This window comes from Physeter macrocephalus, chromosome 19 (genome assembly GCF_002837175.3).
Source record: "Physeter macrocephalus isolate SW-GA chromosome 19, ASM283717v5, whole genome shotgun sequence".
In the NCBI taxonomy this organism is placed as follows: Eukaryota; Metazoa; Chordata; class Mammalia; order Artiodactyla; family Physeteridae; genus Physeter; species Physeter macrocephalus.
This window is the reverse complement of record NC_041232.1, coordinates 11,038,510-11,065,786: the sequence shown is the minus strand read 5'-3', so window position 1 is coordinate 11,065,786 and position 27,277 is coordinate 11,038,510. Positions and strand designations below refer to the sequence as shown.

The 27,277-nt window shown below is 41.0% G+C and overlaps 1 protein-coding gene across 1 annotated transcript in view; it reads left to right on the top strand.

Moving 5' to 3' along the window:
- Positions 1-27,277, top strand: part of HECTD4 (HECT domain E3 ubiquitin protein ligase 4) — a 197,188-nt gene that overhangs the window by 114,719 nt on the left and 55,192 nt on the right. Inside the window, exons 30-49 of the mRNA XM_055080495.1 lie at positions 2,373-2,508; positions 2,602-2,743; positions 2,833-2,999; positions 5,236-5,382; positions 6,065-6,249; positions 8,428-8,581; positions 9,702-9,982; positions 10,213-10,402; positions 11,391-11,472; positions 12,478-12,680; positions 13,383-13,518; positions 14,327-14,509; positions 14,948-15,112; positions 15,513-15,682; positions 16,591-16,706; positions 22,489-22,592; positions 23,763-23,924; positions 24,044-24,192; positions 24,470-24,549; positions 26,631-26,794. Coding sequence (XP_054936470.1) covers positions 2,373-2,508; positions 2,602-2,743; positions 2,833-2,999; positions 5,236-5,382; positions 6,065-6,249; positions 8,428-8,581; positions 9,702-9,982; positions 10,213-10,402; positions 11,391-11,472; positions 12,478-12,680; positions 13,383-13,518; positions 14,327-14,509; positions 14,948-15,112; positions 15,513-15,682; positions 16,591-16,706; positions 22,489-22,592; positions 23,763-23,924; positions 24,044-24,192; positions 24,470-24,549; positions 26,631-26,794 — 3,116 coding nt within the window. The remainder of the gene's footprint in view (positions 1-2,372; positions 2,509-2,601; positions 2,744-2,832; positions 3,000-5,235; positions 5,383-6,064; positions 6,250-8,427; positions 8,582-9,701; positions 9,983-10,212; positions 10,403-11,390; positions 11,473-12,477; positions 12,681-13,382; positions 13,519-14,326; positions 14,510-14,947; positions 15,113-15,512; positions 15,683-16,590; positions 16,707-22,488; positions 22,593-23,762; positions 23,925-24,043; positions 24,193-24,469; positions 24,550-26,630; positions 26,795-27,277) is intronic.

Genomic DNA, 27,277 nt, shown 5'->3' with positions numbered 1-27,277 from the left:
TTGTGTACTCGTAGAAAGGAAAAAAAGGAAATTTCAACTTTTTTATTTTGCCTTTTACTTTTTCCAGCCAAGAAGTACTTTTCATTGAATTCATGTGGTGTTTTGTGAGTCATCTGAGCATCAGGGGTGCCTCGTCATCTGCCTTGTTTAGTTTTGAGGGGAAGCATCTAAGGAGCCCAATGACATGTATTTTTATAATCTCAGTGCCCCTCATTTTTAGATTATGGATTGTCATTTTCATAGTAACATATAATTAGTCAACATTGTGAATCCTGGAATGCATCATATTTTTCTCTTTACTTGAAGCTGAGTTTGCATTTCCTCTTTAGTAATTATGTGGAACCTTCTAGCATGAATTTCCACTATTAATTTTTTTCCTAGTCACATTTTTTTAAAAATTAATTTTATTTATTTATTTATTTTTGGCTGCATTGGGTCTTCATTGCTGCGCGTGGGCTTTCTCTAGTTGCGGCGAGCGAGGGCTACTCTTCATTGTGGTGTGCGGGCTTCTCATTGCGGTGACTTCTCTTGTTGCGGAGCACGGGCTCTCGGCACACAGGTTTCAGTAGTTGTGGCTCGCGGGCTCTGGAGTGCAGGCTCAGTAGTTGTGGCGCATGGGCTTAGTTGCTCCGTGGCATGTGGGATCTTCCAGGACCAGGGCTCGAACCCGTGTCCCCTGCATTGGCAGGCAGAGTCTTAACCACTGCGCCACCAGGGAATCCCTCCTGGCCACATTTTAATTGCTAGCTTGAAAACGCATTTCTCGGGGAAATCAACGAGTCTTCTTACTTAAGCCAGATCCACAACACTGGGCAGAGCCCATAATAGCAAATGTTAATTCTTACCCTGAGAGAAGAAGTCATAAACATGTTCTTTTCTTTCTTTTTTTTTTTTTAAATTTATTTATTTTTATTTTTGGCCACGTTGGGTCTTCGTTGCGGTGCGCGGGCTTCTCATTGCAGTGACTTCTCTTACTGCAGAGCACGGCGCGCGGGCTTCAGTAGTTGTGGCACACGGGCTTAGTTGCTCCGTGGCATGTGGGATCTGCCTGGGCCAGGGCTCAAACCCGTGTCCCCTGCATTGGCAGGCGGATTCTTAACCACTGCGCCACCAGGGAGGCCCATAAACATGTTCTTAAAGACTCCATGTTGTCTAGACTCATTGCCCGATGGACGCTATGGAGCAAGTGAACTTGTTTTCATCCCATCTGATTGCCCAGGGCTCCTCTCACTAGGGAGAGAAGTCTAGGATGACTCCCAGGTTTCTGACCCCAGTAATAGGGTCCCCCTGCAGCAGGGGAAGCATGCCAGGTGTGCAGTATGATCGATCACACGCTAAGATGGTCAGCTACACCATGTCCCTGGCCACATTAGCCCGTGTTCATTAAAGGTCCCATAAAAGACTTACCCACTCAGTAAGGCTGGTGGTGCTTTCCAAGAGGCTTTTGGCATCAGAGATGATGAACCAGTAGTTTCCTAAGAGATAATGTCTTCAAAAATTATAATTTTTTTAGATTGAAGCTATCTAACCATTTTTAAGACAGATTCAAAATGACCTCAACTTTCTTAACATCTTTTTTTCTTAGCCTATCTTCACATGCAGTTTTGTCTGCTTCCATTAAAGTGTTCTTTTACAAAACAGCTATTTCCTTGATAGGAGTATATATCTTATAGGAAGGGCTGGTCAGATTCTAGCTAAAGTGTGATATTTACTCACATCAACTACAATCAAAGCAGAGGTATCACCAAATGGCAGTAAGTCAGCTAAATAAATCCAGGATTAAAGGGGGAACAAAGGCCATCTCTTAAAAAAAAAAAGGATCTGGATTTATTTGAATTAAGATTTTTTGCTTCTAGAAATTACTTTCTCTGACCTCTCTTGCTTTTTGGAATGCTTAATATTAAAGTTAACACTGATGGTTTACAAAATTAAATGAATTTTTCAGCCTTTCTTTGGAAACCCAATTTGATAAAAAGAGTTTAGTTCTTCAAGATAAAGTAATTTTTAACCTTGATATTCGAGGTTTTAAACCTCAGTATTCAAGGTTTTAAAAAATTGGCCTAGGGAATTCCCTGGCATCCAGTGGTTAGGACTCCGCACTTTCATTGCTGAAGGCCCGGGTTCAGTCCCTGGTTGGAGAACTAAGATCCCACAAGCTGTGCGGCACGGTGCCCCAACCAAAAAAAAAAAAAAAAAAAAAAAAATTTGGCCTAAAAATCATCTGTGTGCTGTGCTAGCTGGTTTGGTGGCTGAACTGGAAAGCAAAGATACTCTTAGACAGTTTGGTGGTTCCTTGTTACTTTTCGCTGTTACTGCCATCCTTACAAATAGGATAGCAGATATGTCAACGTTCTTCTTCCTTTCTGTTCCAGCTTGTAAATCAGCCTCTGAAACAAAGGTGATATCTCATGCTGTGAGGCAGCCTGTTTTTCTTCGCAGCATGTCGGCTCCTTCTGACCTGGAAATGATTGGTAACGATGATTTGGAATTTACTAGAGCAAATCAGAGGTAAATAGCTAATGGCCAAGGTCGGATTCCCACCTGCGGCTGAACACTGTCATCGCAACACACTCCCTGAGCGGCTTTCTTGTTTGGCTGTAGGCGGCGCCACGTGACCAGCCACCGCAGCAGCTCCTTCACGCTCCTGCAGTCATTGGCCATCGAGGACAGCAGGGACAAGCCCACCTACAGCGTCCTGCTGGGGCAGCTGTTTGCTTTCATCGGCACCAACCCTGACCAAGCTGTACGTCACTTTTTGCCGACCACAGGTGGATAGCGCGAGGGGTCGTGTGACAGCAGGAGTCAGGTGTACTTCCTTTTCATGCGTTTCAGGTGTCCAGCAGCAGCTTTCTTTTGGCTGCGCAGACAAGGTGGCGACGGGGAAACACTCGCAAGCAGGCACTGGTGCACATGCGGGAATTGCTGACGGCTGCCGTGCGAGTCGGGGGAGTGACACATCTTGTGGGTCCGGTGACTATGGTCCTTCAGGGAGGACCCAGGTCAGTTGTTTCTGTTAGTTTATACTGTCCTGTCTGGAATGGGCGAAAGCCATTCCAGAGATTACTCTTGGGGCAAGATCTTAGATTTTAATGTTTTCCCATAAAATAATGTACTTTAACAAAACTGGTACAAGATTTAATTTTAAAAATTCAGCGCATATAACAGAAAGTAAAAGTCTCCTTCCCTTCCCTTCCTAAATTCCATTCTGTTCTTTAAGAGCTTGTTGTATCAACTACGCTTACGTAATAGCTATTTCATTCTCTTTGTATGCTTAAGTGTGTATGTGTATGATTTTTTAAAAACTCAATTCAGATTATATTACACAGGCCTTACTGTAATCAGTTGTTTTCCTCAATATATCTTGGATATCTGTGTCGTTTCGTGTTCATATGTGTAGATCTGCATTATAGCTTTTAAGAACTTCATGGACCTCCATTGTATAGATGGTTATATTTTATTTAACTCATCCGCTACTGATAGACACATAGGTTCATTTATTGTTTCTTTCTCTCTTTCACTTTCCCTCTCCTTCCTTTCTTCCACCCTTCCTTTCTTCCTTCTTTCTGTTTTGGTTTCCTTTTGCATTAACAATAGTGCTGCAGTCAACAACCTTATATCCCTATATTTTTGGTGCTTATTTTTACTAGATCAAATTTCTTTTTTAAAAAATTTATTTATTTATTTTTGGCTGCGTTGGGTCTTCATTGCTGCGTGCAGGCTTTCTCTAGTTGCATGGAGTGGGGGCTGCTCTTCACTGCGGAAAAAACAAAATTTTAGTCCTTGCTCACGTCCATTGCAGGTCTCAGGACAGAGGAGGAGACCACCATCTCGAAAGCTTTCAGGGCCCTTGTCCTACCTCTGGCTCGTTGGCCAGACTAGTCACATGCCCACCCAACCGCAGCGGTGCCCAGAAGGCGTAGTGAGTAACACCTAGTGACTGCCACAGCTTAATTCCAGAGTAGTTTCTCTGTAACACTGGCAGCATTATTCCTTTTTCCCTCATTACATTTCCCTCATGACATTATTAATGCCATGTGTCAGACATCTAAAAAAAAATGCAGAAAATCCCAAAGTATGAAATAAAAATCACCTGTAAATCCAGCGTCTTAAAATAAAACCTATTAATGTTTTAGTGTATTTGTTCAGTCTTTAGTCTAACCGTAGTGATCTCCTATAATGTTTTTAGTGCTCGGATAGCACTGCATCATATCCCTGGACCTTTTTTAAGCCAATTTCCTATTTTTAAACCTTAATTTTTATTTATTTTTACTATTATAAACAATATTACGTTGTATATCTTTGTAGATAAATCCGATAGTTCCAGTTTTCAGCTACCGTTAATTGCCATAGAATCTATCCCAGGTTGTGTTTTTACATTGGGAAAGTCTTATTTCCCAACAGGATTCTCATATATTCTGCTCATAATCAGAGTATGAACTTGCAAAGGACGCTTCGCTAATCTGTTTGTGTCTTGGTTTTCTCATTAGTGCAATTGCATTTACAGTATTCAGTGCTGCATGGAATGTCGTAGCCATGCCTCAAATGAATGGTTTCATTATTAAATAAGTTTGGGTAATGTTGGGTGCCATTCTCTTGCTCCTAGAGATATGAAAGACTTTAACCTTAAAAGGTTCTGAGTAGTCCTGCACTGAGGAACCCTGCTTACCTTTACCTAACGTGGGATTTCCCAGACTTTTCTCTTTTTTTTGGCTCTGTTGGGTCTTCGTTGCTGCACACGGGCTTTCTGTAGTTGTGGCGAGTGGGGCTACTCTTTGTTGCAGTGCTCGGGCTTCTCACTGCGGTGTCTTCTCTTGTTGTGGAGCACGGGCTCTAGGCACACGGGCTTCAGAAGTTGTGGCACACAGGCTCTAGAGTGCACGCTCAGTAGTTGTGGCACACGGGCTTAGCTGCTCCATGGCATGTGGGATCTTCCTGGGCCAGGGGTTGAACCCATATCCCCTGAATTGGCAGGCGGATTCTTAACCACTGTGCCACCAGCGAAGCCCTCCCAGACTTTTCTTGAGTGTGGGCATTGTCTTCGAGGCACACTTAGAAATCCTGCCCAGCAGCCTTCTGTGATCCTGCAGTTTGGGAAACACTTATCTCCAAGATTCCTTCAGTTCTGGATTCATCTAGACACTCTTGGGTTTCTCAGAAGAACTCTCTTGCTCTTGTGTTCACTATCGCCGTTCTTGACATGGTTGAGGAAGTCTGAGCTTTGGTTCTGTTCCCTAGAATTGAAGAACTAACCTGTGGTGGGATGGTCGAGCAGGTCCAGGAAGCCTTCGGTGAGACCATGACCTCTGTTGTGTCTTTGTGCGCCCGTTACCCTATTGCTTGTGCGAATAGCATCGGACTCTTATGTACTATACCTTACACCAGGTAAGCAAGGAAATGCTTTTTATTGTTAGTAAGGTACACCACAATGTAGTTGATTAAATAGAAATATTTTTTAATTAAAAAAATTGGATTTTTTTGTTTTGATTATCCAGTGACACTATCACTGATTAAATGAGCTTGTCTCCTGACAGACACTTAAAGTTACTATGTAAATTCCTTATTGTTGAGTTCCTGCATGATCAAATGTGGATCCCCATTAGGGATTATATTACATTGTCAAAATGGAGAAGTTTGAAGGAAAGAAATAGGTCCCTAGGAAATTATTTATATATTGTGCAAAATTTTTTGCCTTTGCACATTTATATCCTCTCTTAGTTACTTGATTAATAGTTGGAAGATGTCAAGAATTCATGAAGTCATTCTTTGAATCCCCTTATGATAAAATATGTAGTTTTTTTCTACTATGGTAACCTTGTATTGATTCCATCGATTTTTACTTTGCTGTTCTATACGAACTAACCAGAACTTGAAGTTCATTATTTATGAAGGAAAATACTCATTCTAAAAAATGTCTATGTTGAGTTATACATTGGTATCCTAAGTTGTGGACAAGGAACTATACCGACATGTTTTATGGCCCTTTGATAACCTGAATCTTAAGTGAGAAGTTCCTAAGTGCTGGTCAGTTATATTTCTTTCATTCAACCCTTTCTGCCTGGCTCAGGAGTGAAGAGAAGTGCCTGGTGCGCAGTGGCCTTGTTCAGCTCATGGATCGACTGTGTAGCTTGAGCAGTCAGACTGAGTCCAGCTCCAGTGAGAAACAAACCAAGAAGCAGAAGGTGGCTACCATGGCCTGGGCAGCCTTCCAGGTGCTTGCCAACCGCTGCGTTGAATGGGAAAAAGAAGAAGGTGAGAAGCAGGATTCCTTTCTAGAGCTCATTGATTTCTTCTATTGATGTGTTTATGTATTAAGTACTTGTGCTGGATGGGGGAAAGAAAAGCTATATTAAATTACATAAGTAGATTGGTTGAATCAATTATGATATCATGGGAGCCTCTTCATTGGCATGGTTCTATGAAAATTTATCACTACTCTATGACAGTAAACAGTATCCTAACCTGGAGGACATTATGCTAAGTGAAATAAGCCAGACACAGAAAGACAAATACTGCAGCCATCTCACTTATATGTGTAATCTAAAAAAGCCAAACTCATAGAAACAGTAGAACAGTGGTTGCCATGGTTAGGGGGCAGGGGGAAATGGGGAGATGTTCAAAGGGACAAACTTTCCGTTATAAGATGAATAAATTCTGGAGATCTAATATACAGCATTGTGATTAGAATTAATAATACTTTATTTATACTTGAAAGTTGCTGAGAGAATTAATCTTGTGTTCTTATCCCCTCCCCCACACACAGAAAGGTAACTATGGGAGGTGATGGATGTATTCACTAACTTGATTGTGATAATCATTTCACAGTGTATATGCATATTAAATCATCACTTTGTACACCTTTTAAAAAATTCACTTTCTACAATCTGAATATATACAATTTTTATTTGCTAATCATACCTCAGTAAAGCTGAGGGGGTGGGAAGGAACAATAACCACCTGAAGGAGTACAGTAACCCCAGGAAATTGAAGACATCTTTCATTTCCTTTTTGTCAACACTGCTAACGGTGTCCGAATAAATATTTTTATGCAATGATTTTTCACTTGCACTTTTTTTTTTTTTTTTTTTTTTTTTTTTTTTTTTGTGGTATGCGGGCCTCCCTCTGCTGTGGCCTCTCCCGTTGCGGAGCACAGGCTCCGGACGCGCAGGCCCAGCGGCCATGGCTCACGGGCCCAGCCGCTCCGCGGCATGTGGGATCCTCCCAGACCGGGGCGCGAACCCGGTTCCCCTGCATCAGCAGGCAGACGCGCAACCACTGCGCCACCAGGGAAGCCCCCAGTTGCACTTTTGAGGTGCTATTTCCAGATTATATTTTCAGTCACCAATCCAATTTAAAAAGTAAACTTGAAGGATAACTTCTCCATAGTATCCCAGGTATATAGCTTGTTTATTTATTCATTCACTGTGCATTTTATTGTCCTGAGAACCAGGCATAAGATGAATAAGGCATCGTTCCTCACCTTAAAATATATGGTCCAGTGGGGGAAATAGACCAATGAACAAATAATTACTGTGCAATCAGTGCCATGATCAAGGTGCACACAAAGTGCTATGGGAGCATAGAGGTCCCTACAGACCAGCTGTGCTAGGGATCAGGCAAAGCTTCCCAAAGTAGGTGACATGTGAGTTCTTCTTGAAGGATAAAGAAGACTTCCACGCAGAATGAACAGTAAATGGCAAATAATTTTTGTGGCCTTTACGAGAGATGTTTGGGGAAGGCTCTGGAACTACAGTGAAAATGGAAAGACCCAAAAATGTCTTTTATTGTGTTTGAGAAGAGGTAGGGTGTGAGTTAAACATCAAGATGTTTTCCAAAAAAGAAACAGACTCGCAGATATAGAGGGCAAGCTAGTGGTTACCAGTGGGGAAAGGGGCGGGGAGGGGCACTATAGGGGTAGGGGACTAAGCAGTACAAACTGTTGTGTATAAAATAAGCTACAGGGTATATTGTACAACATAGGGAATATAGCCAATATTATATAATAACTATAAATGGAGTACAACCTTTAAAAATTATGAGTCACTATATATAAGTTACACTGTAACTTATATTGTACATCAACTGTACCTCAGTAAAAAAAAAAAAATCAAGATGTTTTCATCATAGTAAAATGGTGATTCTTGCCTGTCAATCAAAGTATGTTTCTGGGTTTTGTGTGGATTAATTATATTCAGTTTTAATTAAGAGGAATGTCTTTCCCCAACACTGAATCATTTTTCGAGTTACTGTTACCTTGTTTATGTTCAGTTGTTATCTAATGAGGAGACACTAATTGCATGGCTAATGAAATACTGAGCAGGTTAAAGAAAAATTGGACGAAGGGAGGGCTTTAATGCAGGCTCGCCACACCTGCACTCACCATGCCTTCCTGGAGCTTTCACCACGCTTCTCCTTTCTTGCACTCTGGAGGCGGCTCCACAGAGGCTGTGCACTCAGGTCTGGCCCGTCAGGTGTCCAGCCTTCTCACTAACCACCTCGCCCGAGCGACGGAGAGCTGCGGCAACCAGGCTGCCGGGAACGATGCCCTCCAGGACGTCCTGAGTCTTCTCAATGACCTCTCGAGGTAAGGAAGGCCCGGCTGGAGCTGTGGGAGGAGGGGGCTTTTCCTCTGAGTGATTTGGCTTCCTTTGCAAGTGGTTGTCTTTAGAAACATCTAACTTACTAGGCCATCCTGATATGCTCCTGCGTCAAGAAAAATAGCAGATGATGAAGTCATTGAAAAATAGCATTTAGTTCCAAAATAAGAAAATTATTTAGGTGAATATCTACATCATAAAATAACATATTATCATTTGCTTCAATACTTTACTGGCAACAGCTGCTAGCCTTTTGAGTCAATACGATTGTATTCAGTAACCAAACATCTTTACCTTCATTATAGCAAGATTAAAGAATAATCAGCCAGGACCTGTAATTAATTCACATTCTCATGCTGTGTCTTTAAAAGAAGATATTCTGGGCTTCCCTGGTGGCGCAGTGGTTGAGAGTCCGCCTGCCGATGTAGGGGACGCGGGTTCGTGCCCCGGCCCGGGAAGATCCCACATGCTGCGGAGCGGCTGGGCCCGTGAGCCATGGCCGCTGAGCCTGCGTGTCCGGAGCCTGTGCTCCGCAATGGGAGAGGCCACAACAGTGAGAGACCCGCGTACCGCAAAAAAAAAAAAAAAAAAGAAGATATTCTGTGGAGGTTTAATCATGTGTGAGCTGTGAGGCCCACAAAACCTTGTCCACATAAGGCTGCTTATTCTTTGGTTTCTGCTGAAATGTAACCGGTTCAGCTGTGGCAGATCCCAGACTCTTGAGGCCAGTACAACACTGTATGATCTCTTTGGTCTTGAAACACTTCTTAAAAAGGAATAAAAGACTAAACTAAAAGCCTCCTAGCTTGGGTTTCTAAGTCTTGGTGTTCTGTGAATCGTGCTGAACTATAGGATCTCAATTAAATAAACATCAGGTATCAGAAAATATTCAAAAATCTTTTAAAGTATTGTTGGTCAATTATGAGCTTTCATCAGATGTTTACAAAAACCTTAATTCTCCTTCATAAAAACATATTGCCAAATCTGTGTCTTCCTCATTAAATATGAAGTCATCAGTTTGTTTAACCTCATTTAGGGAACTTTTGCTTCTGAATTTCTGTAGATAACATTCTCAGCATTGTGGACCTTTTCCTCCTCCTTTTGCAGGAGTCACATAGGTAAAGCCATCCTGAGCCAGCCAGCTTGTGTGTCCAAACTCCTCTCCCTGCTGCTTGACCAACGCCCGTCCCCAAAGCTGGTCCTTATCATTCTTCAGCTGTGCCGGGCAGCACTCCCGCTGATGAGCGTAGAAGACTGTGGGAATGTGGAGCTCCCACCCTGGAGCTACTCTGTCCCCTCCCTAAACAGTGAGCAAGAGGATCCCAGCGACCCAGCGTCCAAGATCGCCTCTTTGCTCTTAGCAAAGCTAGCAGATTATGTGGTCCCAGGTGAGTAGCCTCCTGGACGGAAGAATGGCACTGAGGTGCTCACTTCCTGTGGACGGTCAGACCGAGCTTTCCTTGTCCACAACTGCAGCTGTGCTTCCTGTGATAAAAGGGAGAGAGAGCGGAGAAGGGACAGAGCGGGAGAGAGGGAGGAAGAGAGATTCCAAAGCCAGTGCTTTCCTTATACAGGGGAGCCGCACAAACAACTTTGCAATTTTTCTATTTGCTTAAAGGATGTCAGACAGTCCTTTCTCCAACCGCTTCTGAACCTGACACCATGTTGACAAAAACCAGCCCCAAGAGTTCCTTAAAAGGAGATAAAGACCCTGGAGAAGAGAGTGAAGCAGTGGATGGCAAGCTCTCTATCTTTATCCACAAGCGGGAAGACCAGTCATCCCATGAAGTTCTCCAACCATTACTAAGGTGATGATTGTAATAGCTACATGCCATCAAGCACTAGCCGTGTCGCAGGCACTGTGCTGAGTAAGCCCCTTACAGGTATCAACTGTCTCAGCCCTCTTAACACCCCTAAGAGGTAATCAGTGTTACTATCATCCCTGTCATTACATACGGAGAAACTGAGGCAGAGCTGAAATATAAATGCAGGTCCCTCTGACACAGAACCCAGACTTTTAACCACAACTTGGTACTGTCTCTCCAGACCCAACAGAGTGAAAATCCTGTTGAGAATGTATCATTTGTGTCCCACGAGGAGTCTATAGTGTGACCTGGGCTTTGAGAAGGAATAATGCAGCTTGGTTTTCAGTTATTGGCATCCTTCAGCCATCAGTAAATATAGGGATACCATTGACTGTGAGGTGAAGAAATAAGAAACTTTTTTATAGCTTTATTTAATCGAAGGATGAATGGTATGATTGCTCAACAAGGAAGTAAAAATATATAATTACTGTCCAAAGATTACAAATCTACAGGGCCCTGTCAGTGGAATCCAGGACAATGAGAAGGTCCCACGGAGCACAAGGGAATTTAGGAGAGGTGTTTATGTCTCAGATGGAAGAGACCTCTCTTCAAATAAATGATTGAATGATGGTGTCACCCTCATAATTGGATCCCTTGTCTGCCATCATGGCAACCGAAAGCACTACTAGGCTGTTGGCATAGACTAAGCGGGGTCAAGGCAAGTCAGCACATAGATGAAGAAACTTCCAAGGAATATTCCTGGGCACTGTGAAATGTCATAGTACAAATTTTGTGAAAGATATTTTTGAGAGCCAGGTTTAGGAGGCAGGGGCAGCTTAATTATTAGGAAGATCCAGTCATTCACACCAAGGCAGCAATCCAAGCTGTTGTTAAAATCCCCTCACTTGGGGATTTAGATCACCCACTGAGGCCTCCCCAACCTGTGTCCATGCCTGTAAAATCATTGCCTCTCTCTGCCTTCCCATTTTAGTAGCTCAGAAGGACGGCCCTTCCGACTTGGTACTGGTGCCAACATGGAGAAAGTCGTGAAAATGGACCGAGACATGACAAAGGTAACCCCAATATGGAGGAGCCTGCTCCGCCAAGACCCACAGTCGAAGAACATGTGCCAGGCTTCAGGTTTTCAGGAGAAATTTTTTTTTAAATTTCAAGTTACCACAGGGTGAGAAATTGAAGACAGTGGCTTAACTGAGGCCATTTTCAAGAGAACTAGTCAAAATCAATGTATCATTAACGTTAAAATGTAGATGAGAACTCTTGGTTTTGACCTAGAAATTTTCTTAGCTCTGTTAAGATAGTTCTACAGCCTAAAAATACTTTAAAAGTGATCAAAAAAAAAAAAATGTGACCATAGGGTGAAAGGTTAAAAGAATAATAATAATAGATAATAAGAAATAAAGACAAAAAAGCCCATGAAAATATAAAAATATGCTCAGGCTCACAGATTACACGATAAATAATTAAAGGGAAGTAATAAAATAATAGTAGCGTATCATTTTTACCTGTCGCACTGATAATGTTAAGATCGATGGTACCCATTATTGCCAAGGTGAGGGTAAATAGGCATTTTCAAGTATCCAGAGATAAGCCTGTCCTTGGCAGTTCTGTTTGTAAAAAACAAAATAGAATCTGTGTACCCATAAATAGGGGATTTGTTAAAGAAATTATGACATTCATATAATGAAATACTGTACAACTATAATCAGGTAAGTCTAAATATATAGACATGAATATTCATGATATTTTATGGTATCAGGTTCATATCAATGATCACAATTCATGATGTTTTGATAACTGATACAAAAGAAATCAAAACTGTGTAGCGTGGCCTATGATTATGTATGTCAGAATCTGCATGGAAAAAATTCTAGAGGACTAACAGTGATCTCTGACTGGGTGAGGACAAAGGATGTTTGTGGAGATTTAACTTTCTACATATAATATTTTAATATATGAATTTATAAAAATGAGCCTGGATTAGGGGAAACAGATTTTTTTAAGTATAGTGCTGAGAAGAGCAAAAAGAATATCATGAATGTCTTCAATCTGATCCCCAGGGTGGCTGCTGTGAGGTGATTACAGAAGAGGCGGCAGCGGCTCTGCGAAAAGCAACCAAGTGGGCACAGTCTGGCCTCATCGTCAGCGTCGGGCCACCCGTGGAATCGCTCAACCCAGAGACTGTGAGTGGACTGTCCACAGGGGACAAGAAGAAAACCGCCCAAACTTCCATTTGCCGAGAGAGGAACTCTGAACTTGCCAGGTAAAACCTTTCACAGGGTGGAAGCTGTCTTCACTCTTCTCAGACTTACTTTGTAAGGGATTTGTTTTGAGGGTTTTAATTTTATATCCTCCCCTTGACCTGCTGGAAATGAGGACTGAGGGCTTAAAATACCCATCCGTTGTAGCAGTTGTTCGCAAAGTCAAGTCAGAAAGTGATGACCATCCAGGTGGATCCGAGGTTGTGAGGGACAAATAGGGAGGCCCTCCGGGCTGAGTGGACATCTGTGGCTGGAGGATTGTTTTTCTGAGAAAGGCCACCACCAGGAACACCAACTATAGTTTTTTTGAGTAGTAGAAATAGTAAATTCTGTCCTTGCTGCCTTTACTTCATCCAAACAATACTTGTCACCATCCCAACTGTACACAGAAGCTTCTTTCTAGTTGGAGGAAGGATAAATGCGTGTTGCCCCTGGGAAGTTTGTGTGAGGTTCTGTGCTTGCCAGCCAGAAGCAGATGTAGTGTAGGTCCTTTCCTTGATCACGATGGTTTATACAGTTAAAGGTTTGAGGTCCACTGTTTCCAAGCCTTCTTCAGTTACCAGAAAGAATGGGTGTCACCGAAACCCACTTTTTCCAGTATTTATAACTAGAAAATGTTTGCATCTGGTGCCAAGCCTGAAGCCACTCGTCTGCCTTATTCACCATCACTGGGCACTGACACTTTTCCCTGTTGACACTTGCAGGACCGACCCTGTCCGACCTTTCATCAGTGGGCATGTGGCAAACAGCATGGCTGCAGAGGTGATCGCCTTGCTTCACAGCTTGCTGATGGCGCCTGAGTCAAATGCTGCTCAGATATGGACCACGACAGCAGAGAAGGCTAGTACGCTGTTGCTGCTTAAAAGAGGAAGCAAGACAGAAGTTAATGTTCTGTTCTAGCAAAGGACATTCTAACAAAGAGAGAGTTCCCAAACTGGCCAGATATACTTGTTAACTGTGTTTCCCCTGAAATTTGCTTTGATTCAGTAGCTTCAACTCTGTTAAGCCACATCTCTTTTCACTGCCAGTTCTGATTTCACAGAAGGCAGGCTAGTGTTCTCAGGAAAAGAATGGCACTCCTTGTTTCTCCTTCTTGCTTGTATTCGATTGGTACTAACATTAGGAAATCATGCAGCCTTGGTTTACTGGATTTGTTAAGTGTACTTACTAAGTCCTAAGGAGGCCTCTGTGTGAATTACACTCCCTGAGTGCTTTGTCAGTAATTCATCTTTACAAACAATAGTTCAGTTTCCTGAAAACTAGGGTTTGGTAATCAATTTCCCTTTTCCCAGTCATTCGTGATGTGAACACCTTATACCGTCTCCTAAAGATACTTGGGTGTTGAGATGTAGGCAGTATGCTGTTATAGTTTTCCTGCAGATATATTTTTGCTTTAGTTCAGAGGTTTTATTAACAGTGTTTGATTCTCCCATATTTTGAGGTTGTGTATTTCCAGTTCTGTCCAATCACATAAGGCAAATATGCCAAGAATGTCAGTGGTCATACCTGATAAATTATTTCATCCCTCCCATATGCAGAGTTCCTTTAGCACATGAGACCCAGGCACTGTTGTAGACACTGCATCATGCTTAGTATCAAAACAACCAGAGCTTTATCTCCCACTGCATGGGCTGCTTCTTACATTTAGGTTCTGTCTCGTGCGCTGATGTACATTCCACAGTTGGGGAAATATGCAGAAAGCATTCTGGAAAATGGCAGCAGTAGTGGCAGAAAACTCGCCAAACTTCAGAGAATCGCCCGCCAGGCTGTCGCTGCACTGTGTGCACTTGGAGGCTTCAAAGAGACAATCAAGATAGGGTCTGAGGTTCAGGTAACCAGCCACCATTTTCCCAAGTCATCACTTTCCCCTGTATATAAGTCCATTGATTAATTGCTCATCTGTAAGACAAGTGTCATCCACCCAGTTGGACAAAAATCCTTGTTCCTTTAAGCTAAGAAACTCGTGACGTCTAATCCACACTATGCCGCAGATTAGTCAGATATTAGTACAATACCGTGTAATGTTAACTACATTGGCAATATTTTAGAATTGAAAGTTTGAATTTGTATCATATTGTGATTACCTTGATGTAAGGTTTTAGGACCTATTATTTTAACTCATGTTCAGGGCTTGGTATCTGCGTTATAAGAAACTATTACTGTAATGCCGGTAATGACAGCTGTAAGTTTTTTCTTCCCACTTGTCACATCAGATAATTGCTCACACCATCAGAGCTGGTAGGTAGTGCTAATCCCTCTGTGTCTCTAGGTTTTAGGTAGAGGAATATCAGGAAGTGTCGGAGTAGTGGCTTCTATCAATGAACAGGAAGGTATAGCTACAGTCAAATTCCCACCCATAGACTGTAGAAAGACGTCGCAAGCATCAGACACACTGACTATTCCATTGTCTAGACTTTGTGTTCCAAGATCAGAGGTAAGGTGATTTTTAAATACATCTTAAAATGTTACTGCAGATGGTAACCGTACTGTAATGAGTAATATGCACATACATACACAGTACAGAAGCACAAATACTTGGTTTTCTTAAATTTTACTTGTGACGTGTATTTACCTATTGGGCATAATCATTTAATAGTAACATTTATGTGGAAATTTGTACCTAGATTGCAAAATTCATTTCTTTGGTTTGGAATATTCCACAGTGTATTGTATGTTTAATTGCTTGGGTCTAGCTTGCAATTCTGTATGGTGATTTGATTCTTTTTAACTGAAATTTTGAGAATTAACTCCAGATGATAATAACACCCTCATTTCTTATAAACTAACTACTTGAATTTAACTTTTTGCCATGCCCCTCCCCCCACCGCCATCAGGCATTGCCTCTTCATAAACTGTCCATTACTGAGAAGGTAGTACAGGCAGTCCAGTCCATGTTGCTTCCTCAGGAGGGAAGTCTCTCTATTCATACCTCACTTCCTGCAACAGGAGATGGGTCAGCTCCTGTGATGGCAGTCGTTCGGCTCCTGGCTGAAATAAGAACAAGGTGAGCACCCTCCAAAGATCCCCTAATGTGCTGAGGTGGTGCAGGCACAGAGACAGGGGTCCTCCATGGGCCCCCCTGCACCAGGCTTAGAGGGTCCGCAGCGTGAGCTTCATGCCAAACTGAGTAACAGAAACCATCCTCTTGTGCTATGTTTACTACAGTTTTTGTTGCATTCCCCAGTTTCTGCACTTTGAAATAGAGTTTAGCTGTTTCCCTAAGAAAGTAAATAAACAAAATATGATTGATATATAGAGCACATACATAAGGCTCCACTGATTTGCTTTGGTCAAAGAACTTTGTCCTGTCACAGGAATTCTTCTGCAGCTTTGCCTTTTTTAAAGTGGTTTGGACCACATTAGTACCTGTCTGGTCCATCTGCTTTCCAAACTGCTGAGGAGAAAATTAGGGAATGCTCGCAAGTGTTGGAGTTGGAAAGAAAATACGTTTATTTACAATGAAACAACAGCAAATTTCTTTTGACAATGAAACTTGTCAGAAAGTTCTAATATGTGTTTTGAGTTAGGTGAGAGAGATCAGCATACAGATTTCCCAAGCGTTTGGACCTCTCTTGTTCCCAGAACATTAATATTGCCCATGGAGCGCCGTTTAGGAAGAGCTATTAAGAGATGGTGCTGATTTCTCACCTGGCACTTGGTGACTTCATTTAGGGAGATGGCAGCCATTTTTCCCTTTTCCAATTGTCCACGCAGTGTCAGCAGTTACTATGTGGGGAAAAGAGAAGTTATATACTTCCCAACCAGTCCAGCTCAGAAAAAAAGCAAGAGGAATGGGGAGTTTGAACCTTGTTTAAATTAGAGGATAAAATTGATTGAAATGTTTTTCACAGTTGACTTTTTAGAGAATGACCATTGATGACTTTGAAATATTGTAAATCTTTTAACATTAAGAGCATGCCTGGTCATGGCCCAGCTTTTAGAAGACAGCTTATTTTGTGAAGAATTCATACAGCAGTGTCCAGCAGCTGTTGAGGTTCTCAACCTAGTAGCCCAGGAATGCAGTGCTGGTAAGTACCTGTTACTTTCCTTTCTACCCTATTGTGTTAAGTTTCGTCAGCACATTTATAATTTGATAATGGAATGTTAACTGTTTTCATGTACACATCCAACAGCTGAACTCTAAACACAACACTTACCACAATTTACTTTCATTTCAGATCTAGAAATGTAAATAAAAACCTTCAGTATATGCCAACTAGGAAATCAGCATTTTTCAATTTAACTTTAGGACCACTATGTCAGAGTGTTTTCTTTTCCCCATTCATATTAATTAGTTGCCTTTATTTCTCAATTAGAATTATGTATGAGCTGTCCTTAGAGCTGCAGATACTTTCTGACTATTGTCATTGGCCACATTTGAATTCAGAATCAAGAATTTGCACTAACATCCATCTTTGTGTGTGTGTGTGTGTATGTGTGTGTGTTCCTCTATGTCTGTGTGTGTGTGTTTATGGAAAAGTTCAAACAAATATAAGAATAGAGAGACTTTTTTTGGATAATGAACCCACACGTTTCCATCATCTAGTTTCAACAGTTATCAACTCATAGCCAATCCTGTTTCATCTACGCTGCACTCACCTGGATTATTTTTAAGCAGATTTTTAGATATTCCTTTATTTTATCCATAAATATTTTAGTATGTGTGTCAAAAATAAGGACTCTTAAAATAACCACAATATCAGTGTCACATCTAAAAAATTTACAATAATTCTTTAATATTATTAAATATCTAGTCAGTGTTCAACTTTCTAATGTTCTCATAAAGTAATACTTGTTTTTACATTTGTTTGTTTGAATCAGGATCCAAATAAAGTTCATCTATTATAATTCATTGCTGTCTTTTAAATCTCTTTTAAAAAGAAAATTCCCCTCAGTATCTTTTCTTCCCTTGCAACTTATTTGTTGCAGAGTTTCCCACAGTCTGGATTTTGCTGATTATATCCTGTGGTGTCATTTAATGTGTCCTTTTGTCCTCAAATTTCCTGTAAATTGATAGTGGGCCTGGGTGTTTTTTAAGTGAAAATTTACCCTTTATTCCCAAGGACATAGTAGGACTCTAAATGTAATTGTTCACAATTAGATTAGCATTTCTCCAATGCTCTAGTACAAGCATTTTCATAAACTGTAAGGAAGAAGCGGATATCCTTACCTTCCCTAATGGTTTTAGTTTTATCCTTTTTGTGGTGTGTGTGTGTGTGTGTGTGTGTGTGTGTGTGTGTGGTCATTTTTGTTATCTATATTATTTACTGTCTCTCATGCTGTTTGCTTTTTTCAGTAACTCTCTAATCTCTTTTCTGTCCTTAAATTTTTGTCCTTTTTCATGTGGCAGTGATTTCTGTTGGTTTGTTTTTGCTTTTTAATTTGTCTTCATTCTGTATCTGTTTTACTTCTCAAATCTCCTTCCCTTAATAAGCATGGTTCTGTGGAGCCAGCAACTGTTAAAAAAAATCTCAGAGAGGGACTTCCCTGGTGGCACAGTGGTTAAGACTCCATGCTCCCAATGCAGGGGGCCTGGGTTCGATCCCTGGTCAGGGAACTAGATCCCACATGCATGCCACAACTAAGAGTTGTCCTGCCACAACTAAAGAGCCAGTGAGCTGCAACTAAGGAGCACATGTGCCACAACTAAGGAGGCTGCCTGCCACAACTAAGGCCTGATGCAACCAAATAAATAAGTAAATTAATTAATTAAATATTTAAAAAACCAAATACCGTATGCTAACACATATATATGGAATCTAAGAAAAAAAAATGTCATGAAGAGCCTAGGGGTAGGACGGGAATAAAATGCAGACCTACTAGAGCATGGACTTGAGGATATGGGGAGGGGGAAGGGTAAGCTGTGACGAAGTGAGAGAGTGGCATGGACATATATACACTACCAAACGTAGGGTGGATAGCTAGTGGGAAGCAGCCGCATAGCACAGGGAGATCAGCTCCGTGCTTTGTGACCACCTCGAGGGGTGGGATAGGGAGGGTGGGAGGGAGACGCAAGAGGGAGGAGATATGGGAACATATGTATATGTATAACTGATTCACTTTGTTGTAAAGCAGAAACTAACACACCATTGTAAAGCAATTATACTCCAATAAAGATGTTAAAAAAAAAACCCACAAAAAACCAAAGTCATCATTTACTCTGGAATCCACTCTCCTTTCCGAATTCCCTATTCTTGGTTATACTCGGGCTATTGTTGACCCTCAGACGCTGAGTCCTTCCACATCCAATCAGTTGCCATATCTGATTCTTCCTTTGAAATACTCCTGAAATTTATCTCTTTTCTGTTCATCTCCACTACCAGCTGTTTAAGTCGGGTGCTTTTTATCTCATGTTTAGGCATATGCATTATTCTCCAAACTTTTCCTTCTTGCACTTTGTATTTTCCCGTTGTCATCACAGTTGCCTTCCTGAAGCCCCGATCTGAGTGGCTGATTGTCAGGCGCATAGAGCTGTCACTGAGAGGTTGGCTTTCCTAAGTGCAGTTACTACTGTTAAGTTGTCATTTATAGATTGGAATGAATTTACAGCCGGGTCTGGCATACTTGTTACTATGGCTAAAGTACAATACAATCAGCCTTTTCTTTCTTGAATTTGTAGCATAGGAGCTTTTTATTCTCATACTAGATGCTATAAAAATCTCCTCTTACATTAAGCCTACTTTGTGGCAGACATGCCTCAACTCTGCCAAACAGCCCCCACTCCCTTCCTTCTTCCTAAGAATTGCTTTTCCCTTATTATTTGGTCTGATTCCACCTATCTGCATTGAAGTGTCTCCATGACACTTGTTACCGGTTGCTTATAAGGACACTGCTGCAGATGTTATTCACTGTATCATCCAGCATTCTGTGTATAAGGTCTCTCAGAATAATTTTAAGTCATTTTAACGAAAATAATTGGAAAATGTTTATTAAAAATAATTGGGCTCTTTATGACTAGTCAGTTTACATTTATGTAATGGACTCCACGAATCTGTAAGTAAATAGTTTCCTCCTCTTTGGTTTGTCTGTTGGGAAGCACAGATCTAGACTTGTGTCCCTGACTCCCAGGTGTAAATAAAGAACACTAGACACATACCTCATGGCCTGGCCTCACTCCTGGCTCCACTTTGGCTATTTTATCTTTGATTGCTGTCTAATCCATATCATTGGATTATATTAGGTGTCTTAAGTGTCTGTAGGTACTAGGTATAAGTCAATAAATCTTTCTTGCTACTATCCTAAACATATTCTGTGGTTTACTTTTATTATAGTACATCTTATTCTTCCTAAGACATCTGTTTAAGTTGAAATATAATTTGCATACTACATGATTTACCATTTTAAAGCATACAATTCAGTGGGTTTTAACATTGGGCTGGCCAGAAAGTTCGTTCAGGTTTTTCGATAAGATGTTACAGAAAAACCCTAACGAACTTTCTGGCCAGCCCAATACATTCAGAGCTGTGCAACCATCACCACTAATTCCAGAACATTTATAACCACCCCCTGCAAAGAAAACCCTCTATATTCATTATCCCCACCCCCTTCCCTCAGCCCCTGACAACCGTCAGTCTACTTCCTGTCTCTATGGATTTGCCTGTTCTGGGCATTTCGTACAAATGGAATCATATAGTATGTGTGTGGCCTTTTGTGTCTGGTTTCTTTCACTTAGCATAATGTTTTCAAGGTTCGTCGGTATTGTGGCAGGTATCAAGTAGTTCATTACTTTTCATGGCTGAATACCTTTCCATTGTATGGATAGACCATTTTGTTTATCCATTGATCAATTTATGAATACTTGTGTTGTTTCTAACTCTTGGCTATTATGAATAATGCTGCTATAAACATTCATATATAAGTTTTTGTGTATATGACTGTTTTCAATTCTGTTGCACATATATATAGGAGTGGAATTGCTGGGTCTTACAGCAATTCTGTGTTTTAACTTGAGGAACTGCTTCCTTTTTTGAGGGACCATTTTCGAAAGTGGCTGTGCTTACATTCCCACCAGCAACGTATGAGGGTCCCTGTTACTCCATACTCTAGCCAACACTGGTATTGTCTTTTTGATTATAACTAGCTTAGTAGGTGTGAAATGGTATCTCATTTGCCTTTTCCTAATGACTAATGACGTTGAGCATTTTTTCACATATGTATTGACCATTTGTATATCTTCTTTGGACAAATATCTGTTCAGCTTTGCTGCCTGTTTTTAGTTAGGTTATTCGTGTTTTTATTGTTGAGTTATAACAGTTCTTTATATATTCTAGATATACTTGTCCCTGATCAGATATGATTTATAAGTACTCCCTCCCATTCTGTGGGTTATCTTTTCACTTTCTCAAGTGTCTTTTGAAGCACAAAGATTTTTCATTTTTATGAATCCAGTTTCTCAAATTTTCTTTCATTGCTTATGCTTTTGGTATCCTATCTCAGAAACCATTGCCTAATCTGAAGTCATAAATATTTATACCAGTATTTTCTTCTAGGAGTTAGAGTTTTAGCTATAGGTTTTTTAGGTCTTTGATCCATTTTGAATTTTTGTGTGTCATGTGAGGTACTCCTGAGACATCTAACTCTTGACTATTCTAGAGTAGTCTCACAGTGCCAAGCCATCCAGAATTCTCTTCCTTCTCTGCTTATTGAAATTCTGACTTCTCTGAGATCTGATTATTAAGCCTTTCTAGCTCCTGGAATGAAGTCACTCATCTGTGCCTGTGTTTGTGTCTTATGTCACATAATAACACACTCTAGCCTTGCACTTTGTTCTTTATTGTATGTGTGTATGCATATACATGTCTTATCTCTCCCAGACTGGGGGCTTTAGCTCATATTAACTTTGTGTTTTCCAGCATCTAGCACTGTGCCTTGCTCATAGATGTTCAGCAGGTTATAGACTTTTAGAAAATCAATTTAGATGATAAGAGTAATAGTTTTCGGGAACTTCCCTGGTGGCGCAGTGGTTGAGAATCTGCCTACCAATGCAAGGGACATGGATTCGAGCCCTGGCCCAGGAAGATCCCACATGCCGCAGAGCAGCTAAGCCCGTGTGCCACAACTGCTGAGCCTGCGCTCTAGAGCGCAGGCTCAGCAGTTGTGGCACACGGGCTTAGCTGCTCTGCGGCATGTGGGATCTTCCTGGGCCAGGGCTCGAATCCATGTCCCTTGCATTGGTAGGCAGATTCTCAACCACTGCGCCACCAGGGAAGTTCCCGAAAACTATTACTCTTATCATCTAAATTGATTTTCTAAAAGTCTATAACCTGCTGAACATCTATGAGCAAGGCACAGTGCTAGATGCTGGAAAACACAAAGTTAATATGAGCTAAAGCCCCCAGTCTGGGAGAGATAAGACATGTATATGCATACACACAAAAAAAAAAAAAAAAGAATAGTAGTTTTCATTTAGTAGATGATAATAAGAACTTTCATTTATTGAGTGTTTGCCCTGTGCCAGGGACTTGGCTAAAGGCTGTACTTGTGTTATTTTAGCTCATCTTCACAACCACCCTGTGAGGCACAGGTACTATTATTACCCCTATATTGGAAGTGAGATGGTAAATATCAAGTAATGGAGCCAGATTCTGAATCCAGGCAGCCTAATGCCAGAGCCCATGCACTTGACCCCATTGCTTTGCTGCTGAGCTACACGTAGTAGACAAAGATGTCTCAGGGTATTTGCTCTTTTGTAAGAATTTGAATAATCTTCTTTTGTAAGCATTTTATTGCTCTGACCCTACTCCAAAAGAGTTGGAGCCCTCTCCGGAGTTGTAGGACTTATTTTCACATATTCAATGTCTCCCCCTCCAGGAGAGCGACTGGCAGTTGTGGAAGTGCAGTGTGAACGGCTGAGGATGCTCTACCGGGACTGTGCTCGGCCCCCGCCACCTCCGCTGCAGGCTGACCGGAGACAGGTGAGACCTCTGCAGTGTCCCACACCTGCTGCGTGTCTGCAGCATGCGCCTTAAGAATTACAGAATGCCAAGCAGCATGTTAATGGCACTGAGAATGGGTGTTTGCAAAGCCATTTGGAGGTGTATGCTCTGCAGTGACATGCTGTCATCCTTGAATGTCAAAGCATGTTGATTTGTCATTCTGAATATTGAAAGATTATAGCAGGGGAGCAGAACTCATTGATTTGTAAATAATTTCTATGTTATCAATAGCAGAAAAAGAAAACGTTTTCGAAATTGTAGATCTATAGTTCATCTCGTAATAATAAGTATACGTAGAGAGAAAGAGTGACTAAAAAGCCAAAGTGGCACAGAGAAAGTCAGTACTGTGTGATATCACTTATATGTGCAATCTAAAATATACAACAAACTAGTGAATAAAACAAAAGAAAAAGCAGACTCACGGGGAAAAACAAGTTTCACTGGGGAAAAAAAAAAGCAAAAGAGGCAAAAATGTTCAATATTGGCATTCTGTGAATGTTCTTAGCAGCATTATTCATAATAGCCGAAAAGTAGAAACAACGTAAATGTCCATCAACTGATGAATGAATGCGTAAAATGGGTATATTCATACAATGGAATATTATTCAGCCTTTAAAATTAATGAAGTGGTAATACATGCTACAATATGGATAAACCTTGAATTATGCTAAGTGAAAGAAGCCAGTCACAAAAGACCACATATTGTATGATTCCATTTCTTGTAATGTCCAGAGCAGACAAATCCATAGAGACAGAAAACAGACAGATAAGTAGTTGCCAGGGACTGGGAAGGAGAGAAGGATGGGAATTGACTTCTAATGGGTACCATTTCTTTTAAGGGGGACAGAAATGTTCTAAAATTAGATTGTGGTGATGATTGCACAACTCCGTGAATATACTAAAAACCATTAAATTGTACATTTTAACTGGGTGAATTGTACGTTACGTGAATTTTATCACAAAAAAATCAGTGCATCTAGGTAAGAGTATACAATAGTTGCTGTATTCTTGCAATTTTTCTATAGCTTTGAAATTATTTCAAGATAAGAAAGTTAAAAATCTGTAAAAGAAGAAATGTCACTTGAAATCTCAACATCTCCATTTTGTGTTTGCAATTCTATTGAATGAGGGTGTCTTTCCCCAATGCAGCCCAAAGAGATTACGTGGAGCCCCTCACGAGTGTTTCCACCTGTCCGAGCCTGCATGTTCTCATCGCACCTCACTTCCGTCACCTTCCTGGCTGACCCCAGCGCTGGGGGCGGTCTGCCCCGGGGCACATTTATCTATGCCACCTCACCACTGCCCATTCAGGTGAGAAATCACATGACATACTGTCTTCTGCCTCTTTCCTTCAAATGTGAGAGAAAGAGGAAGTTCAAGGGCCCACAGTGAGCCCTCTGATTGTCTGCGCACTTCTCGTGTTTCTTCAGGCCCCATCTTTCTACTGGGAAATTGAAATTGTTTCCTATGGAGATAGTGATGATGACACTGGACCAATAGTTTCCTTTGGCTTTGCTACAGAAGCAGAGAAAAGAGACGGGGCTTGGACTAATCCAGTGGGCACTTGTCTTTTCCATAAGTAAGTGGCTACTAACGCTGTTATTTAAAAAAAAAAAAGTAGTGGATGTGGGTGGGTTTTTTTTTTGATGTGGGTGTTTTAAAACTAAAGTAATATCATTTTAATCTCTACTCTAAAAAATGTAGAAAATACCAGCTGGAAATATACTCATGTTTAGTGAATGAGAATAGCTCTTAGGATTTCTCTTCTGATTACTCTCACGCTACTGTTCACTACTTACCTTCCTCTGTGTTGACTGATTAGCCTTGTCTTTGACTTCTCTTTGTTTTTTTCACAGCAATGGCCGAGCCGTGCACTACAACGGCTCCAGTTTATTACAGTGGAAGAGCGTTCGCTTAGACGTGACTCTCTCTCCTGGTGAGTGCGGTGGGAGTTGTTTTTTTTTTTAACCCTGTGTATTTCTGTTGTTCCCAGGTCTGGATCAAATAGGTTAAAATTAATGAAACTTGGCAACTGAAAACAGACACTGTCTTCCAGTGAAAATGAAATACTTGTCACTGTTGTCCCCTAGTTTACACAAAACCTCTCATTTTATGAGGCACTGTTATCATTTAAAGTCTCCATCTGGTAACTTAGGAGTCACATTGACTTTCGTTCCTCCATCATTAGAAGAATCTGAGATTTTGCTTTTCTCCAAAATTTGGTCTTTCATCAGCTTTTCATTGATGAATAGCTTCAAAAAGAAACCCTCTACCAGTCGCCTTGAGGCACTCAAGAACTTCATTATCAATAGGTAAAGATACATGCTGTAGACTTTGCTCTTGGTAGCCTAAACATCTGGTCCAGCTTCAGCATATCTTCTGCCCAGATGTTTCAGTCACATAGTCAATTCAATAAAAAGAAAATCTTTCCCCTCTTCTTTTTAAGCCTCCATATAACTAACTTCATCTGTAATAGTAGATTAATTGGGATCAGTCCTACCTGCTCCAGAAGTAGCAAAATATAGGCACTGTCCTCTTGACATTAGAAGCAGCCAAACATGTTGGCTACTTATTTTCAGACAGTACATCTTAGCATCATCTCTGATAAAACTGAAATTATTAAATATAATAGATGATCTTGGATGCTTGCATAGGGGTTACTAAGTCACTGAACCCAATAGGTAACTTCTTGTAGCAGTCTGGGGGGTAATTTTGCTTATCCTTGAGGGAGCTGTTTATTAAATTGCACTTTTCCAGTGAGCATGGTATTTTCAGTTATGGTCAAGTTATGCCTTGGAAATTACTTCCTGGCAAGTTGTTTGTCTCTTACTTTATGGAGAGAACTCTGTAATCTCAGCTGAGTACTTAAGTGCTTTAAGCACGAAGCGAGGGGTAGTAGAGACAGCAGGGGATCCATAGTGGGTGTTCTATTCGTTTGTTATAGCTGATTGTTATTTTGTTTGATCATACTTTAGTTTTTGAGAAAATTTTGGACCAAACCTCAAGCAAACATGCTACCCCTTTCTTAGAGAAATGTGTCTGTGTGGGAATAGCAATCAAGAGCCCACTTATTACAACAGGATCCCAATCTCTGTACCAACACTTTCAGTGTCCATTGATGAACAGATACTCTGAGCATCTCCTACATGCTGGGCCCTCTTCTGGGCCCTTTGGGTGCCATAGTGAACAGTGACAAGTCCCCAGCCAATGGGAAGCCCAGCCTAGTGGTTTCAAAATCATATGACACTCTGATCAAAAACAGAATCACAGAACTTCATGCACTTATTGGAGAGTTTACAACAGGTTAATTATAAAGCTACATGTGCTAGCAGCTGGCCTGAGACAGCCTCTAGTAGTGCTGATGTGGTGGATATGGTCCCCTTGGTTCTTTAAGTTTTATCCCAATATCTAGTCACTTCATCAGAAAGCAGCTTGGCTTAGATGATCTTCGCTTCCTGAAAAAATGCCATAAATACATGTAAGTAAGGGGACAGAATGTGATTTAATGGTGTATGTTTAGCTTACATTGTAGGTTGAGTTTAAAATTATATTTTTTTAGATCCTTTCTAAGTCTTCTGCAAACTTACTGAGAAAATATTACCTTTTTACCTTTATGCATAAGTAATCTGGTACGTGTCAAAAGAGAAAAACTTGTATTCCTCTATTAAAAAATCGTACCCAGTGTTTTCCCTTTTTGTCTTGGCTGCCTGGAAAATAAAAGCTAAATTTAATGTGTAATTGTGGTAAATAACTTACCTCAGACACTAGGTATTTTTGGTCTTCTAAACAGTTTCTGACTTCTCTTTTTAAAATTGTTTATTTCTATTGTGTTACTCTCTTTATATATAAATACAAGGTGCTCCATGTCTTTTTCAGCTGTAACTAATGGCATGAATAAATAAAAGCCAAGATAGTCAATGATATGTAGTCTCATGCCAGTTGCAAACTGAAAGTTTAGTTAATAGTCAATAAAAGGAAAAAAAAAAAGTGTTGTTTCCGTCCTGTTCTCTGCCCTAGGTGACGTGGCAGGAATTGGCTGGGAGAGAACCGAGGGAACGCCTCCTCCTCCAGGGCAGCCAGCCAAGGGCCGAGTGTACTTCACATACTGCGGGCAGCGCCTCTCACCGTATCTTGAAGATGTTTCGGGTGGGATGTGGCCTGTGGTTCACATTCAGAAAAAGGCAGGTTATCTTTTTGGGAAAGGAAACAAAATTCTCCTCAGTAATTTATTCCATCAAGAATGGAAAAATTAAAGACACCAAACGTGGCCTTGTTGACATAACATGTGGTACCTGATAACAGAAGGAACCACAAACAAACCTGAAGAAGTGGGTCCTTCCTTTGCATTGAACCTGAGTGCTTAACTGCTTTGACTTCCTTTTGGCAGTCTTTCCAAAACTACAATGCAAGGGACACTAGTGTTCTTTCCAATGGCAGTAAAATGAGTCTGTCGTTAAATAAGTTTTGAACGTGACCCTCTCGGGTCGCTTTAGTATGTCAGAAGCTCAGAGGAATCCTTCGGTAAAGATTCAAAACTTCAACTTTATTTAACGCAGCATCCCTGCACATATACTTAATCATGGAACTCTTTTTTTTTTTTTTTTTTTTTTTTTTTTTTTTTTTTCGGTACGCGGGCCTCTCGCTGCTGTGGCCTCTCCCGTCGC